General features: G+C 36.5%; 1 protein-coding gene across 7 annotated transcripts in view; it reads right to left on the minus strand.

Annotated features, from left to right (window-relative positions):
* Window positions 1-693: 693 nt before the first annotated feature.
* Window positions 694-17,250, minus strand: part of SMAD2 (SMAD family member 2) — an 89,632-nt gene continuing 73,075 nt past the window's right edge. For 4 of the 7 annotated variants that reach the window (XM_019652726.1, XM_019652723.1, XM_019652722.1 and 1 more), the window contains one exon: window positions 694-15,433. In XM_019652726.1, the coding sequence (XP_019508271.1) occupies window positions 15,310-15,433 (124 nt within the window). In that variant the 3' untranslated portion in view covers window positions 694-15,309. The remainder of the gene's footprint in view (window positions 15,434-17,250) is intronic. The other 3 variants (XR_002125160.1, XM_019652725.1, XM_019652728.1) reach the window with 3 other exon arrangements.

Consider the following 17,250-nt stretch of genomic DNA (forward strand, 5'->3'; position numbering starts at 1 on the left):
GATGACTTTAGATGATCTGGAAGTAATACAGTTTGAAGAAACAAATAAAAATGAAGTAATAACGATCTTACTGTAACAAATCAACTATATATTCAATGTCAAATTCAATGCATATAAATGTTATCCCTAATTAAATATAGCAAAAAAGTTAATAGTGACATAGTGTTGTTAAGACAGTTTTCATTCTGTTAACATCTTATTGAGCTAGTTGATTATTTAAAAATTAAGTAATTAAAGAATTAAGTAATTCTTTTTCTATAGAAAATTAGATATGAAAATTTTATAAACTGTATCAGAACTACCACAGATAGGAAAGGGTTTTTAATAGGTTTTTCAATTTGAAAATTATTGGACTCATAAATAGTATATGAAATCACTATTTTAAATTAAATGAGATACCTTGCAATATTTTCTTTGGAATATTAGATTTAACTTAATAACATAACATGCCTTCTCTGGTTTTCTGATACAACCACTCACCTTCCTCCTAACATCCATGGCACAACTCCTGCCTCCCTTTCGCTCTTGTATAAAAGTCACTGAATCCTCTCATGAGGGGTTTGTTCATTCTAAGGGCTTCCTAAGATTGATAATTTTCTTGGGCTCTTAAGACTTTCTGAGTGCTTTAACTATCTAGCACAGTGGCTGATAAATAATTGGTGTCTAGTACATCTTGTGAATTAAACCAGTAACTCAAAGAAATATGGCTTTAATAAATTTACACACACAGGAAAAAAAAAAAGTTTGGTTCCAAATACACTAGTCAAAGTATATAGTCAACTTAAGAGTACATAAAAAATCATGCATGAAAAAGATGTCTAAAATTTTTATACTTAATTTCAAACACCAAATTTTACGTAGACCAACACAGATCTTTTGTGTTGTTCAGAGGAAGTGAAAATAAATTACATCTCCATATGGCTTGCTGAATGGCTTAATGTATTTTAGAGATTTTTCTTAAGATTTCTAATAGTTTTCTCTAAATGACAGTGCTGTTAGAGAGGCTTCAAACATTTCCTGATGAATATGCATATACGTCCAAAGTAAAAGTAGAAAAAATTACACCAAACTGGTTTTCTCTGGTTGTTGTAATGTGAGTAGGCTTTTTTGCTTGTTTTTGTAATTTACAAAAATAATAGGTATATTAGAAAGAAAAAATAAAAAATAAAAAGTAGTCCCATTCACTGGTCTGCCAGTAAAAGAGCACACAATTTTTTCGTGTATTTACATATGAAAATCAAAATAAGTTATGTGACCATTAAAGATGAGTGTGGGAAAGGGGAGCCCACTTAAACATATATTCAGGGAAAAATAGATTCAGGTCTCTGAAAAATGTGGTAAAGAAACACTGGACACACAGAAGTTGAAGCCTGAGATTAAGTCCCCTTTCTAGGGCCACCAAGCACAGCTGTGTCACCAAAGCGAAGTTCACTTCCTAACTTCCTCCATAGCGGAGATCTGGACGCTTCCATTCTGACACTTGTAATACAGAAACAGGACACAGATAATTGTGGTTTCCTTTTTTAACATTCGTGTCAGTTACAACACACCGTGACCCACCAGATTATTGCTAAAGCATTATTATTGGTAGAGCTTCCCTAAAGCACTCCACACTTGTACAAATGGCCAGCATGGAGTACAGCAGGTTTATATAGCATTTCTGCATTTAAGAAGTCCCAGGAAGGTGTTGGAAGTGGCATTCATGAATGTCAATGTTCGTTAAAAGATCTCTCTGAATCGAATGCTTCCTTTTACCTCATTTATGAGGTAGACTCTTCTAGTTCTGTCTGAGCCGGGCTCAGAGTTTAGAGGGCGCTCGTTCATTCCAGTCATGTGGTCAAGGCCAGGAGCACAGCAGGGACGAACCTAGAGTAGACAAGAAAATACATTCCTTTGGTTTTAACTCCCCTTCGCAGTATATGTTAGAATAGGTTTCTACTTAATGCTCTATGAATTCAGAACACTTGATCCAAATAGATCCCAGCTTGGATCTCTTCAGCTTCTCCATTTTCCTCTTCACTGGCAAACAAGTACAACTGCTGGACCGCACAAAACTTGGGCTGGCGGATTGACTGCATTTAGGGCAATTCTTCACTCCTCCTTGGAGCCTCCCTCTTTGCCATTTAACTCCATAGTGCCTTTAACTCTGTGCTTAGCAATGTGGCTTACTTCTGAGGAATGCTGGTCAGCAGAAGCACGCAGACTTGAAAGGGGCTTGTGGGATTGGGCTCGGCTGCTGCTGCCCTTGGCCACCTCCATGAAAACATGCCTGGGCTAGTTGATGGTGGAATGAGAAACGTGGAAAAAGGGCTGAGTGGCTCCATTTAGGCCAACTCCCCTTGCAATGCTCCCCAGGCATGGCTAGAACTACCCAGAGCAACCCAGCCTAAATCATTGCTCTAACTCATGAACTAAATGAATGTTACGGTTGCACGCCACAGGGTTTTTGTGGTTTGTGCGCATTACTTTTGTGGCAAGATAATTGCTACAATAGGTTTTCACTTACTTGACATCTGAGTGTGACATCTCTCTCGAAACTTTTCTGAAAAGATTTGGCAGTAAAGACCTTCACTGTCAGCATCTCCTGACATTCTGTAAACTACAGATTCAGTCATCTAATACTGAGCACCTACTTTGTGCAAAGTGCTCTCTCAAGACTCTCATTTAATCCTCATAATCACTCTGAAAAGTAACTTCCTCATTTTGGGGAATCTTGAGGAAATAAGGAACTTGAGCCAGACTGATTAGATGATTTGTCTAAAGTCACCATAAATTGGCAGAATCGGGGTCCAAACCCAAGACCTCTGATTCTGAGACCAGTTGCATTTTCCATTACATGAGAAATGATAACTAAGGCTTCACACTAGAGGAATGTTATTCTGCCCAAAGTCATTAAAGACAGAAAACATTTGTTTAAAGAAGGCAATTGAGTTTTTATCCCATCATCCAAGATAGCTTTAGTATTTGACCATTACAGGGCTGTTTTCTTCAAGCATTCCACCATTAGCATCCTTGCTGCTGAAATGGCCTTCCAGCTGAGAAGCACCCAGTCAACCAGACTAAATCATACAGACCCTCCACCATTTTCCCCATTTTATCTTAAAGGATTTTATGTTCAATAGCCCTCTTCAGCCAATCACTAATTATGTAAATTGTAAATTTGAAAATTAGTTGTTCCTCGGTGATAATACTGATTAGAAAAAAGCACACCCACATAAATATAAACTAGGAATAGCGGACACACAAAATATGAACTCATTTTCAAAGGTGATCTTTAAAAGAACGTAATAAGCCAGATTCTTAGACATCTCTCCCTTTTATGATTTTGGTTCTACAAAAATTAATAGAAACAAGTCAATTAACTATCCTAAGATATGGCCGTATTCTAGGGTTTAATTGCAGGGGACTGTAGGGTGGACTGGAAAAGGAGGAAGCAGGACATAATGGAGAGAACTGACAATTTGGATGAATGAAAATCACACCATGAGATATAGACATTGCTAGAGACTGAACTCCAAATTTAGTTTATCAAATATAGCTTGATAAAATATTGATTTTATACTTAAGTTAAATTTAAGCATCTGGATAGTGGAATAAAAGACAGGAAAATAATGCTTTAGTTAAAAAGTAGTTAAAACGTTTAGTGTAATTTTAGTGTAACTTTTTATCAGTGGTTATCATTTTAGGATTTAAAAATTGAATTTTCCTTTGCCTCCTACTTCCTTTATGCATGTAACTTGTAGCAGAAAATTCCCTTTTAAAACTTCAGAGCATAGCAAAAAACCACCGTGGTTTGCAGGCCACTAATTCTGTTATAGATGAAAGCATTCAATTATCTTTATAAAATTCAATTCCTTAGAAAATATGTTTGTGATTGACTAAGTATGTTTTTAAAATGTGGTGATACCACATGCTATTATTCAAGATCTTAATTTAAAAGTTGGAATGAAGTAGCTTGTGGTTCTTGGGTAAAACAAAGACACTAATCTGTTTTTTTCAATATATTTTGGATATAAAAAGGCAACGTATTTTTCTTCCAGATGTTAAATGAGGCTTATTTAAATCTTCATTGTCCCACTGCAGCCCAAATATACTAAAAACTGCAAACATCCATTTAAAAGCAGGTCACCATTTGTATTAAAATCTTATTTACATGGCATTTATATTTAAAATAGTGTGATGAACTATAGTTCAGAGATAAGATCTCTCATGAAAAAAACGAACAAGATGAGTGAATTCTAGTTTTTCAACATAAGTGGTCTCAATGGAGAATTGCTGTTGGGCAGTGGTTAAGACCTCTGATAATTGCTACTTCTCAGAAAAACTACATGTACACAAAATTTCAGAGGATTCTCTAGATTAATAACCTCCAGTTGTGAGCAAAAGTTAAGCTTCAATTAATACACCACATGTATACGTCTAAATTGCCCCAACCCCCCAAAATCATCGGCTCCATCCTTGCCTGGGATTATGGCTGGCACTGCCCTTGAGCCCAGCTTGCCTGCTCAGCAGCACAATCTCATTGCAGATTATGTAACCCAAGGTGTATAGCTCATGGCTTTTACCTCCCAGAGTTCTAGGCTCTATTATTAGATGTGGGCTTCACAGTAGCATCTACCAAGCTTGTGGTTGTCAATTTTCTACTCACCATGCACAGATTAGTCATGTCCAGCTTTCATGCACATTCAGATCCATAAACAAGAGTTTTGTTCCAAGACCTCATTTTGACTGGCTTCAAAAGTCCTCTCCATCTATTCCAAGTCAATGCATCCTCCGCACAGTGCTTACACATTTTGCCCATCTTCGTCCTGCATCATATTGCTCAGAAGCACCTTCTCCTTCCTCTGTGATCTCTTTCCTGAAGTACTTGAGAAATCTTTTAAGCAACCTTATTACCACATAGCATTAAGGTAGGTACAGAGGCAGCCAACAGAACTATTGAAGACAGGTCATAAAAGCCGGCAAATCCCTATCTCAGACTCCACATGTATTCTATACCCAATAAGGTCAAGTAGCTTAGAATGGGGCACAGAAACGCATTCTACTCTCCTGTAACTTCCTAAAGAGAGAGCGTGCTTAGTCTGTTGGCTTATCACTTGTTACCCACAAGTCTGACTGAATGAATGTTCGTGCCTATTAACATGGTCAATTTTAAGAATTATGCCTATGTGCAAACTAGCATGACTTTAGCTTGTTTACAAAAACACCATCAGTTTTAACCAATTTAACAAATACTTTCGTACCTATTCATTGTAGCAGATAAGCTTTGATGTATGCCTTTGCCATTTTCTTTTGGATTCCTAGATTTGTGAACTTAATTTTTAGGTTGGGTTCATCTTTTGTATTTTGATGAAAAGGACAAGAGTCTGTTAAAAAGGATGCTGGACAATTGCATGGTGCAGATTATGTTCTTGTAGCAAATGAGGACGGTCTCCACCCTAGCTCTTGGGACATAGCTGGTGCTTAAAATGATTGCATTGGTATACCAGATTGACACTAATATTCCGCTTTCTGCACTAAGGAGCTTTCCATCTAATTTGAAGCAAGAGACAAAAATGATTTGCAAAGTGGAGAGAGAGCCCAAACATACAACTTAATACTTCGTCCCTACTCTTCAGCCCCTTGAAGAGTATGTGCCATTATGGACACTAGGGTTGTTGCAGAAATCTCCCTGTGAAGATAACCAGTGTCACTAACGTTCCCAGGGTGAAATGACAATGGAAAAGGATCTCTGTTAGTCACTCTGTCAACTGAAGTGATGTTTTAGGTTCAATGTTGGAAGGTTTCTTTTAGGTTGTTTATAGTAGTATGGTGTAACAATTTAAGTGGAATTTGTTTAAACAAAATTGATGATGAAACCATGCCAGTCCCTGGGCTGTTGTTCCATGTCACATTAGGTATTTTAGCTCTTGAGGTCCCTTTTGTTATATCCTAAAGCATGTCTGTTTTAAATGGTTTGAAGGAAGCAGTCTGCTAACCAGAGAAGTACTGATTCATCCTAGGAACTCAGCTCCTGCAAGACACAAAGGAAGTCTGACTGATCTAAAAAGTTTTAAGTTTTTCAATTATTTCATGATGAAGATAAAACAATTGTGAGTATGCTACATTTTTCAATGGAATCTTTTTTAAAAAAATAGCACTTGCTTTTTTCCTAAGAGTATATTTCAAGAGTCAAGGTGAATTTTACCTTCTAGTCTGTTTTTGTTTAAAGCATAGACCATGTGTACTAGATCATTAATTTGGTATAGGCAAGCTCTGAAATAAACTAAAATGCATAACTTACTAGCACTGTGGGGTATGTGTTGTGTGTGTGTGTGTGGGGGGGGTGGTGTGGGGTGGGGGGGTATATTAAGCAGTGCATATCTGTCTGCCAGGGGAGTGGCATTAATTTTTTATATAACACCAGACTTAAAAAGATGTACTCCTAATATCATACCTCCATTATGTGAAATACACACTTTTTTTTCCCCATAAAAGTTAGGGCATGGATAGCCAAGTATAATCCCCTCTAAAAAAAAGATGAGTTTAAATAAAAATCAATTAAAACAATTAAAAATTAGTCCCATCATAACATGGTAAACAACTCAAATGGCTTTTTTTTTTTTTAATGCTAGGAAAAAATGTTCACCTTTCAACGGTGAAAGTACTGTTAACACAGGAAGAGAGCAAACAAGGTAAAAAGTGAAAGCACACAGACACACACGAATATGTATAAAAATTGACCAGAAATCACAGGACAGTTAAGCAATGTTTTCTTAAGAACTATTTTTTTTGTACTTTAAATAGACTAAAATATTTGGTGTGGGGGCTGGGGGAAGGAAATCAGTATTTCACAATTTTAAATCGAAAACCAGCTGTAATAAAGCCTCAGCTCATTGTTTAATTAAAAAAAATGGAACCACGTCGTACTTTTGACAATCGTAGGATTAAAGCTTACAAAGAACACATCTACCATCTACATCACAGTGCACAGAGGATGCAGTCTCTGAGTACTACCACAGGGAGACAAGAACAGACTGCATCCATCATATTGCATTACAAAATTAATGCTGTGTTAGAAAACTTTCACCTCCTATGGTCGGTGTTCCAGCTGCTAAGCACCTGAGGGGTAGGCTATCAGAACTGAGGGCACTGCTCAGTCTGGGTCAGGACGCCCAATTTGTTCACCTGCCATTGGCTGATGCATTTAGTAATCTCAATAAACATTTACGGAGAATATAATACCACATTCTGGCTTCCGGAGCAGGACAGTCTGGGGAATGTAATAGAGGATAGAGCATCCAAGGCCATATTTTCCCTCAAGAAAGCCACACCACCACTCAGTTTTCATTTACCGTGAAAAATTTCAATGTCAGATTACATTTAACCCCATCAAGATATGATATGTACTTACATATACACACCAGTTCTGAAGGACTTAGCTATCTAGTTGCCTCTTCTCTACTCCATTAAACCACCAGTTACCTTCCATGCATTACTAGTGTCACTCTCACCACCATGTTGGTGCCACTAGCTATTGTTATAAATCTCCCAGTCCATCCCCAGTAAGTCACTGGAGGACACATATCCAAGTATCAGAAATGTTGACAGCCATAAGGCAGCTGAATTTAATCCCAACTATTACAACATTTAAGGGAGTGAGGATAAATCACAAGAATATCTAGGGTGATCAGCTCCTCCTGGGGTACCCCTGGCTCTGTCCTGGGTTTAGCTATGGAAGTCCCGCATTCAAGGAACCTCAGTCCCAGTCATACCAGGGCAGTTGCTCAGCCTAAAACCACCACTCAATCCTTGGTATCACTAAAGAAAATAATTTTCAAGAGCATAAGGCTACCGATGTGGGCATAGGCTCAAAATAATTTTAGGACACTCACTAACGGCTAGTTCCTAGAAGTCCATAAATACCTTACTTAACAGTGTCAATTTCAAGAACAGTTTGCAAATTTGTGAGCAGTGTATAAAAATTCATCCTTGAAACCTGTTTCAGACAAATCCTCTGAAGGTTCTTGTGGTTTTGTCCAGTTATATAGTATTCTACTGAGATTTTCAGAGCTAAATGAATAATCCAGTTTTATATGCTTTTTCATATTCTTATTTTTAGGCGAAAACACTCAATGCCAACTATTTCCCACATTCTTGCTTCATATATTGAAAAGGCGACTGCCAGCTGGAGGTTATTTCCCTCAGATTACAAAGGCCCTGAATTATGTTCCTTTTAACTGTGTTCCACCAGAAAGTCTGGCCTTGGGGAAAGATGGCAAAAAAATATCCTCAGATATGAACATTTTTATTTTGCCTACAATGCTATGATCTACTTCAACAAGTGCAGAACTGCTTTCATCTTAATCTCTAGTTTTTCTTGTTTTGCCCTCTTGTATAAAACTGGTTAATGTCACAGCTTCACTATCACTACAAAAGAAACAAATATTTATGCCTTAAAGGTCAGGGTCAAAAAAAGCAAAAATGAATCCTGAGGTAAAGTTGGTCTAAGAAATGACCAATTTGGGTTCTGCACTTTGTCAAAAAATAGGGCTTAAAAAAAATTTTTTTTAATCCATGCATGTTACCTACTTGCTATGTATGTGATAATTATTTTCCCAATTTGATGTGTGTGTCTATCAGTGACATAAACCAACAAATGATTCCATTCTTAACGCAGGTACATACAGTCACCAGAAAAAGACCCTATTCTTTATCACCAATACTTTTTTCTGTTTGAACAATATAGGAATGTGAATAATCAAAGTGACAAATAGATATTTTCTTAGGGACTTATTCTGCCAAGGAAAATCTCTGAAGAAAAGAGAGTTTAGTAGGACTTCTATTCCCACAAATGCTGAGAACCAACTCTATGCTACAGCATTGCAAAGGGTAGAACTTAATATAGAACCAGAAATATGGCAAGTTATCTAGTGACTAACATTGTAAAATAGCCAAAAAGCTTTAGTCTACAGGGAGAAAAAAAGAAAAAAAGAAAAAGTGCAGTGTGAAAAAGAAAATGTTATTTTTATAATTCTAAAACTTTACTTTTGTCCTTAAATCAATACATTATAGATTTCATGGTTCAATAAATTATCATGCTTAATTCGAAATAAGAATTAAATCCCTACCCCAAACCCAAAAGAGCAAACTGGAAATTTTGGAGAAGAGCTTTTTGTTTTGGAGGTAGAACATCCTTTCTTGGGAAATTTTTTGGAGGAAAAAAACCTGACAGTCCTTTGTGTAGAGTTAATGAATACTTCTCACTCCCATCATCAGTGGCATTATTCTTCCAAGGGGGTCCTTATATCTCAACTAATGGTGAAATTCTGGGTCTATTATGGATCTCATGTCAGCAAACCAATTGACACTGAAATGAACGTAGGCTAATATACTCTAGTCGGGTCCTCTGTGAATCAGAGATGACCCCAGGAACTTTGGGAAGTCCATTTCTGTTGAGCACAGCTAAGCAAGTCAGGTCTGAACCATCTTCAGGTTACCCTTAAATACAGAACTTGACTTGGTAGTGGTGCGTCCCAGGGTATATTAAGCAGCAATCTTCTACCAACAGAGCAGAAAATTAAGGGCAGGGGGTGGGGGGGAGGGATCACAATCAAATATTAAATAAGAAAAAGAAAGTTAATCCTAAGTTAGTACCTTCCAGAGACCACTGGATGTATAATAATTTAATGAAGGGTATATGGCAGAGCTTTATTTGATGTTAATGAATTCCAGTTATGACTTATTTGTCAAGCTGCCTGAAAATGGCATACTAACTGAACAGCCAGGACTCCAACAGAATAAAAAAATTACTCTGATGGTCTGTCCATGAAAGGAAAATGTCTACAAGCAAATTAAGAACCTTTTACCGAGATCTGAAATTTAAACAACAGAAGCATTCAACATTGTTAAAATGTACGCAGATAAATGACCCCTACTGTTAAGGTATTTCTATAAGTGTACATGTATATATAAATCCATACATACACATTACATAATTGATTTCCTACTAAAAAGATTTAAGGCAGTTATGCTATATATAAAGTTAGCTATACTATCCAAGATAAAACAGTTCCTACTCAAGAAATTATGTGAACACATTAGACAAGACATTCTTTTCATAATGACTATCGTGAGGCTGTCTCTATCTAGTATAGTTCATATTTCCTGATTGAGGCAACAAACAGCAATTACACGCCAAGAGATAATTTGTCCCTCAATCCCCACATAAAAAGTAGTCTGAACCAAGAAAAAAGAATGGAAACTTGAAAAGGAAGGTATAATAGGAAGTCAATAGTAGGATTCTGACGACCTCTAGAGACCACACACTATCGTCATTCCTCTTGATTGTACTAAGTACAACAATCCAATATGCTCCAGTGGAAACAGGGCTGCAACTGCCAGAAAAGCTCATAATCCTAAATATAAGTTAAAACAGCATCTGATGATTTATGCTATTTGCTAGTCACAAAGGCATTTAAGACGAGAGAACGTCTCCTGTGAAGTGACTGACCAATTTGAACATTAACCTTCATAGCGAAGAAGTTAGGACTCTGGGTAGGAACAGCACCATCCTGTCTGGTCTTGAGTAAAATTCAAAGGAGAGAAACATTCTGATATGTGCAGATAAAACATGTTGGCAAGGAAGAGGGCAACCAGCAAAACCACTAGGGACATATGTTGTCAAGAGAAGGGGAGGAAAGAACAAAATTCAGCTGATGAGTATGAAGGATTTTGCATTATTGCCCATGGAGGAAAACAAAATGGGCAATAATTTATGTCTAAACATGCATGTGTTAGATCTGAGTAAAAGAAAAAATCATGTGTTGCTTATTAACACAGACTACTTAGTTATCGAAAGAGATACTGAGGGGTAGTAAGCATGGGGGCAAACTGTGAAGCTGGAATGTTTGGCTATGAAAGCAAAGACTGCACGTAAGACAAATTTTAAGTACAGTGAAGACTGTCTTGTTTTACTTTAGATCCCCCATCAACCAGACCAGGAGGGTGCCTATTATTGAATAAATGCTCAAAGTATTTAGTTATTTAAAAAAGACAGAAAGATCTTAATGGTATATTTGGACAGCTTTTAAAAGAGGTAGAGAAACCAACTGGGTATATATATATATATATATATATATATATATATATATATATATATATACACTCTTTTATTAGATTTCAGCTAGCAAGAGCCTAGACTGTTTACTTTCGAAGTTTTAGTCTTGATGAAATTGACAATAAAGGTATGAAAAAAGTGAAATTAAAATAATTTTAACAAAGGAGAAAATCTAACAATGTTTAAGAGAGATGAATCAAACAAAACTGGGTATGGATTAAGGTAAAAAAAAATCCTAATATTCAACAATTTGCAAATATATTCTTGGAATACAGAATTAAGAGTAAGAGTACAGAATAAGAATATTTAGCTTCCAAGAAAAATCAGGCAGATTTCCTTCTGGTATATGATGGGTCCCAAGAGAGAAAGGAACCTCCATAAGACTGAGCACACAGAGGGACAGGACCAAATCCCAGTCATCTTTTTATTACTCAATGTCTATCACAGTGGCTGGGTAAAGAATAGGCATTAATAAATGTTTACTGAATTAATGTACATCATCATGTATAATTAGTGTAGTTCAACCTAATCAGGAAAGTTTCTGAAAGTAGGATGAGAAAAGAATACAAGGAGGGTTATTCCAAAAGGTGGGCTGAAATCCAGTTGTTTTCTAACCTTAACCAGTGGTTATTAAGGCTTTTCAAACTTTGTTTTACAGCAATAAGACAAACAAACAAACCAAAAATCTATGTAGAACTCCAATATAGAATAAAAATAAAGCTGCCACTGGTAGACCAAAGTCAGAGGGGATATCACCAGACTCCTATTCCCTAAGGTGTCTCTATGGAATCCACTGTGAAAACCGCCATTCATCTAAATGTGACAGCGTGTTCATTCAGTTCTCATGTTGTTGAGAAAATTACCAACACTGGGGAGGAGAAATTCTAAGTAGTGCTGCTAATTTAAATAAAGACAAAATTCAACAGAGAGGAGATCTCATCATTTAGAAGAATGAAAACAACCCCATAAAGGGGGGGGAAAAACCAAAACGATCAACATGAGGCCATAGGAAACAATACAGAATGCAAAAACAGCATGTCATTAGAAAGCAAACATGGAAAAAAGCCACTGGTTGGGATTTCTACTTGGGCACTGCAGATGCTCTTTTGTTGAAATATTCCAAGAAATCTGAATTGTGGAAAGTGCAGGAAACTGCTGTATATTTGGGGGACTACCTGAATGTGAGGAAGAAAAGTAGACCAAAAAAATGCTTTTTAGCTTCATCATCTTCATCAAGAAGAAACTCTGGGGAGGTATTGCTTAAAAACCTGTCTATCACTAATGTAAAATGGGTTAATTTTGCCTCTCTGTTAACTACAGTAGTCCCCCCGCCATCCACTGTTTTGCTTTCTATGGTTTGTGACCCCTGGTCAATTGTGGTCCAGAAATTCCAGAAATAAGAATTCATAAGTTAAAAAAAAAAAGCAAATATGACCATGATCCTTAAACATATTCACACAAATGTAGTCACCACCATGAAGTCAACTGCTCAATACAATAGGTATTTCCTAAGAGTTGAGTTCCAGCTTCATACTGTACACAAGAACCCCACCATAATTGTAGAGCACAATCCACTACTTGAAATGCTATAGTTGGCACTGCTTTACTTAACATATCAATGCAAGAGTAACTGCCAGTACCTTCCACCACTTTCAAAGTTGTTCTGTCCCCAGAACTGTTTCCTAAATCATCACTACAAGTTCTCGAGTGAGTCAACACCTCTAAAGGGCAGAGGCTCCAATGGTTATCTACAGCAGACCTGACAGTGGGAATACCTGGGACATTTACACCAATCACAAGAGGGACTGTAGAAGTAGTAATTAGTGGGCAGCAGGAAGTCTGGAAGCAAGCTGCCAGACACTATAATGGTGAAAACTTGCCCAAGGCCGATTTTTTAAAAGGGCTGTTAAATTAAATGGTTTTTACCTGGTGCAAACGACAAACTTCTTATAGCAAGGGCTTGAGGAAGAAGAAATATTACTGAGAATGACACGTGAAAGCAGTCTATCACAAAATAAGGCCACCTTCAACTCTTATAAATTTTAGAACCATTCTGATCCTCAGGTTTGGATCTATATAGAGGTGTTTGTATAAAGCACTCATACCTAATAATGAGTTCCCTGTAAAATGAGCCTTTGCATTCGACGCAGTTCTCTTTGCCAGGAACGCCTATGTCCCCTGGCTCTCCACATGGCCTGCTCCTTTCTCATGCCAAGTGTTAGCTCAAGCATCACTTTCTTAGAGAAGCCTTCCCTCTGTCATGTTCCATCACAGTACCCTGTTTATCTCCTTCACACACAAAGAAGCTGATTAAGGGTTACAGTAACTGCTGTCTCAGCAAATGCAGGACCCTACCTTGTCTTGTTCACCTTTACCCAAAGGCTAAGAAAATTCCTGGCACATGTAACACGTGAACAATAAATATTTGTTGAATGAATAAAAAATTACTATACCAATTTTACAAGAACACACGTACAAATATTGGAAAATGACGAATACCTAATACTGGGTTGTCGGAAAAGTCATGACGCATTTTTGCAATGAAAAACATAGAAAAAATAAGTCATGACTTTCCCGACAACCCAATAGAAAACAACCAAATGCTGCAAAGTATTAAAAAATGACACCTGTAGAGACAGGTGAATGTGGTTTCAAAAAACAAGTACCTAAGGTATTTATCTGTAAAAACATGAAAGTTTACTAGAAAGGGATGAGGAGCGCTTCTTTTTAATTTCTACTGAGATGCAAACAAGAAATGTTTAAACAGCAATGAGTTAACATTAGAGATAGGATAGACTACCAACAGAGCTTCTGGAATCTCCTCTCACTGCAGAGCATAAAATATGGTTGGTTCTAATAGTCAACCATATATTCAGGATGAGTTAAGAACAGTTCAGACTGTAGGTAATTATAAGCTAAAAAAGTTGCTAAGCAGCTTTCCCCCCAATTTTTAAAATTCTGAATTCATAATTATGTAAAATAATAGATTTTATAAATTGAATACAACATACTTGAAAAACAGATGGTCCTTATCTGCTGATCATACCTCAGCAACTTTTCTAGGTATTTTGCAGAAGCAATTATATTTACAAAAGGTCCATTCATAATACAATCTGGTAACTAAATCAAATGAAACTCAAATCAAAGAGCACTAGGTCTGCTATTAAAATATTTAAAAATACCTTTTTTAAAAAGAGTGTTTATATCTATAGATTGGCTTTTAAAAAAGAATATAATTGTAGCATATCCCTGAAAATAATTATACTGCCACCTGTGCATTTTTAAGAGGTATAAGGATAAATCAATAGACTGCTAGGTTACACGAGTCAATTATTATCTGTTGAAATTTGGTGTGAAGACTAAGAGACTTAATCCATATGAATTTTTACTGTATTCAGAATTAACTGGTGCTGGCAGTATCAGTGCAACCATTACTGGCGATGGATGTCATGCTACGCACTGTTTTGGTATCAGGACAAAAGTAGGAATGGAGAAGAGGTTTGGAAAGATTTTCTGCAAGGCTTCCTTATAATGAGATTTAGCAGTAAACAAACAAACAAGAATGAATGTTTAAGACCCACTGAACACATTAAGGTCACAGATTTCCAAAGTTAATCCACTTTTCTTCCCCCAAGAGTTTATTTTTGGTAAAAGGCAGAAAAATTAGTTTTTCTACAAGGGAAATCTGCTTCTAAATGATAATTTGAAAATCTTGATATATATTATATATTAAAAAAAGACACACAAAAATAACGGAGAAATGGGAATAACAGATTAAGTACTGTAACTTTATAAAGGCTTGCCTAAATCAAGAAGCAGCACACACACACCTAATTTATGCAAACTAAAAATGTATATAAACAGCACAATACTGTGATACTGGATCATGATACATTACCTGTACACATACCTACTACTGTTATTAATAAACCTTTGGGACACTCAGTTTTATGCCCAACAAGACATCAGTAAGTCTTTAAAATCTTCTCTTCCTCCTTTATGGGAGGGTATTACTAGACACTAATTTTCCCATCTAATATTCGAATACAGGAAACCGATTCCACAAGGTGCTTTAATTGATGAGACCTCAAGTGCTGTTTTCTAGCTTGAATTTTTGGATAGTAAACAGTCCATGGGGACCACACACAAACACTATGACAGAAGAGTTGTTACATTAAGTCTTTTGATGGGACTTGATTGGTGATAAAGCTTTATGACATGCTTGAGCAACGCACTGAAGGGGATCCCATCTGAGTTAATACTTTGTCCAACCACTGTAGGGGTCCATTCAGATGAAGTTCAATCCAACAAGGAGTGCTCGTTACTGTCTGCCTTCTGTTTAAAAGAATGTAAGAAAATAGTTATAAAATTAAAAGAACACAACTATGTTTAGCTACATGCATTCAGAATTTAGACAATAATAAAAAGGTTGTATATACTGAAACCTAACTTCTTTTGAACAAGTATTAAGTCTGGATATCTGATTATTATTTTGAAAACTGCTTAATCCTCAAAGTCTAGCGAGTATTTCCAGTGACTTTTGTTTTTTTAAAAAGATTTATAAAAACATTCTTTGTCCCTCAAATTAAAATTAATAGGGTGACCTTATTTACCATCCAAAATGGGACATCTTTACGAGAGAATGTAGTCACTATTAATAATCATGCCAGGTCAAGAGATGTAAACCAGGACTGTCCCAAGCTAACCAGAATATATAGTCACCCTACTTATTAACCAACCACATAATAGAAGATATTCAAATACCAAATGAAGTCTAAGTGGAACAGAGTTCAAATTTAAAGTATACCAAAACAAAACAGAATTCTGACCCAAGCTCGTCACAGAATGTTCAGTGTAGTTCAACATTCCTTCACGAGGCCAGCGAGCAACATCGTGCAGGCTTTTAATAAGAAACACTTTTAGCACTTCAACAAAACGTTCTCCAGACAACTTCCAATTGCAGGTATCTGCATTTATCTGTCTGAGAACTCCTCTGTTCTGTCCACATGTGTACCAGGCTAAAAGTGCCAGGAAATGATATCTCCAGGAACAACTAATGACACAGAAATTGGCATTTAAATGCCCAGTTTCCTTTCCCTCTGGGTGGGACAATTCTGTATGTTCTTTACTGTTTTCCAAAGTTTTCCTAAGGGAATAAGCTAGTGACCCACCCACAATAGTAGATTGCTTAATAATGGTATTGGCTGCTTTCCCTCCCCTACCTCACTTCCCTACTTCCTCTTTCCTTACCAGTGTTTCCTTTATTTCCTGAACAAACTTTTTGCACTTGAATCTTTGTCTCAGGGTCCAAGACACACTAAGACATTTTGATATATGATCATTCCTAAAACCTGACACATGAACTTAACACAACAGTCCCAAATCTGATCTGTACAGACTTCTTGCCTTATTTTCATTTGATACTATATGTTGGTTTACGCAGCTTAAAATTACAGTAGCACACTTCACAAGCTGCCTAACATTAACCATGAAGTACAGGCAAGACTAACCCTGTCTTATCTTCCCCTCCATTCTTTTTTTGTTCTTCACATAAAGTTTCTCGGGCCTTCCATCTCTCCCTCAGATCAGGCCTTCTGCAGTAATTTTGGCCAAGATCCCTTTTAATTTTTATTTTGCCATCTGTTGAATTCTGAATATTTCCCACTTTGTTTTCAGTCAGAATATTTTATTATATTAGTTTAACCTACAGGATTCTTAATCCCGGTCAACAAAGGGTACAAACAGGTTTAAGAAGGCTGTCACTATACTTATTTGGGCACAAAAATGCACCTGAGGCATTATCCACTCCTCTAGTCACTCCAGTACTGATTCACTTATTTCTCAATAAAATATGAACTCTTTACACATCTATATTTCCTGTTTACTATATTACTGATTTTTTTATGCTGGCAATCAAGCTGCCATTAAAGAAATGGAAAAATAGTTTTAGAAATCTAGTCATTAGATCTACCTCTTCAGCTCTAGTGTCATTAAGGATAAAAGGTTTCTGGTAACTACCCATAGTTCACAGATACATGGGTATCTGATGTTATTCTGATCTGTAAATATTTAAGGAAAACTACTTTATTATCCAAAGTAGATGTGCCTGACACCCATAAAAACATACTGTATATTAACTGCTTCTCATAATA

The sequence above is a fragment of the Hipposideros armiger genome, unplaced genomic scaffold, assembly GCF_001890085.2.
Source record: "Hipposideros armiger isolate ML-2016 unplaced genomic scaffold, ASM189008v1 scaffold_186, whole genome shotgun sequence".
In the NCBI taxonomy this organism is placed as follows: domain Eukaryota; kingdom Metazoa; phylum Chordata; class Mammalia; order Chiroptera; family Hipposideridae; genus Hipposideros; species Hipposideros armiger.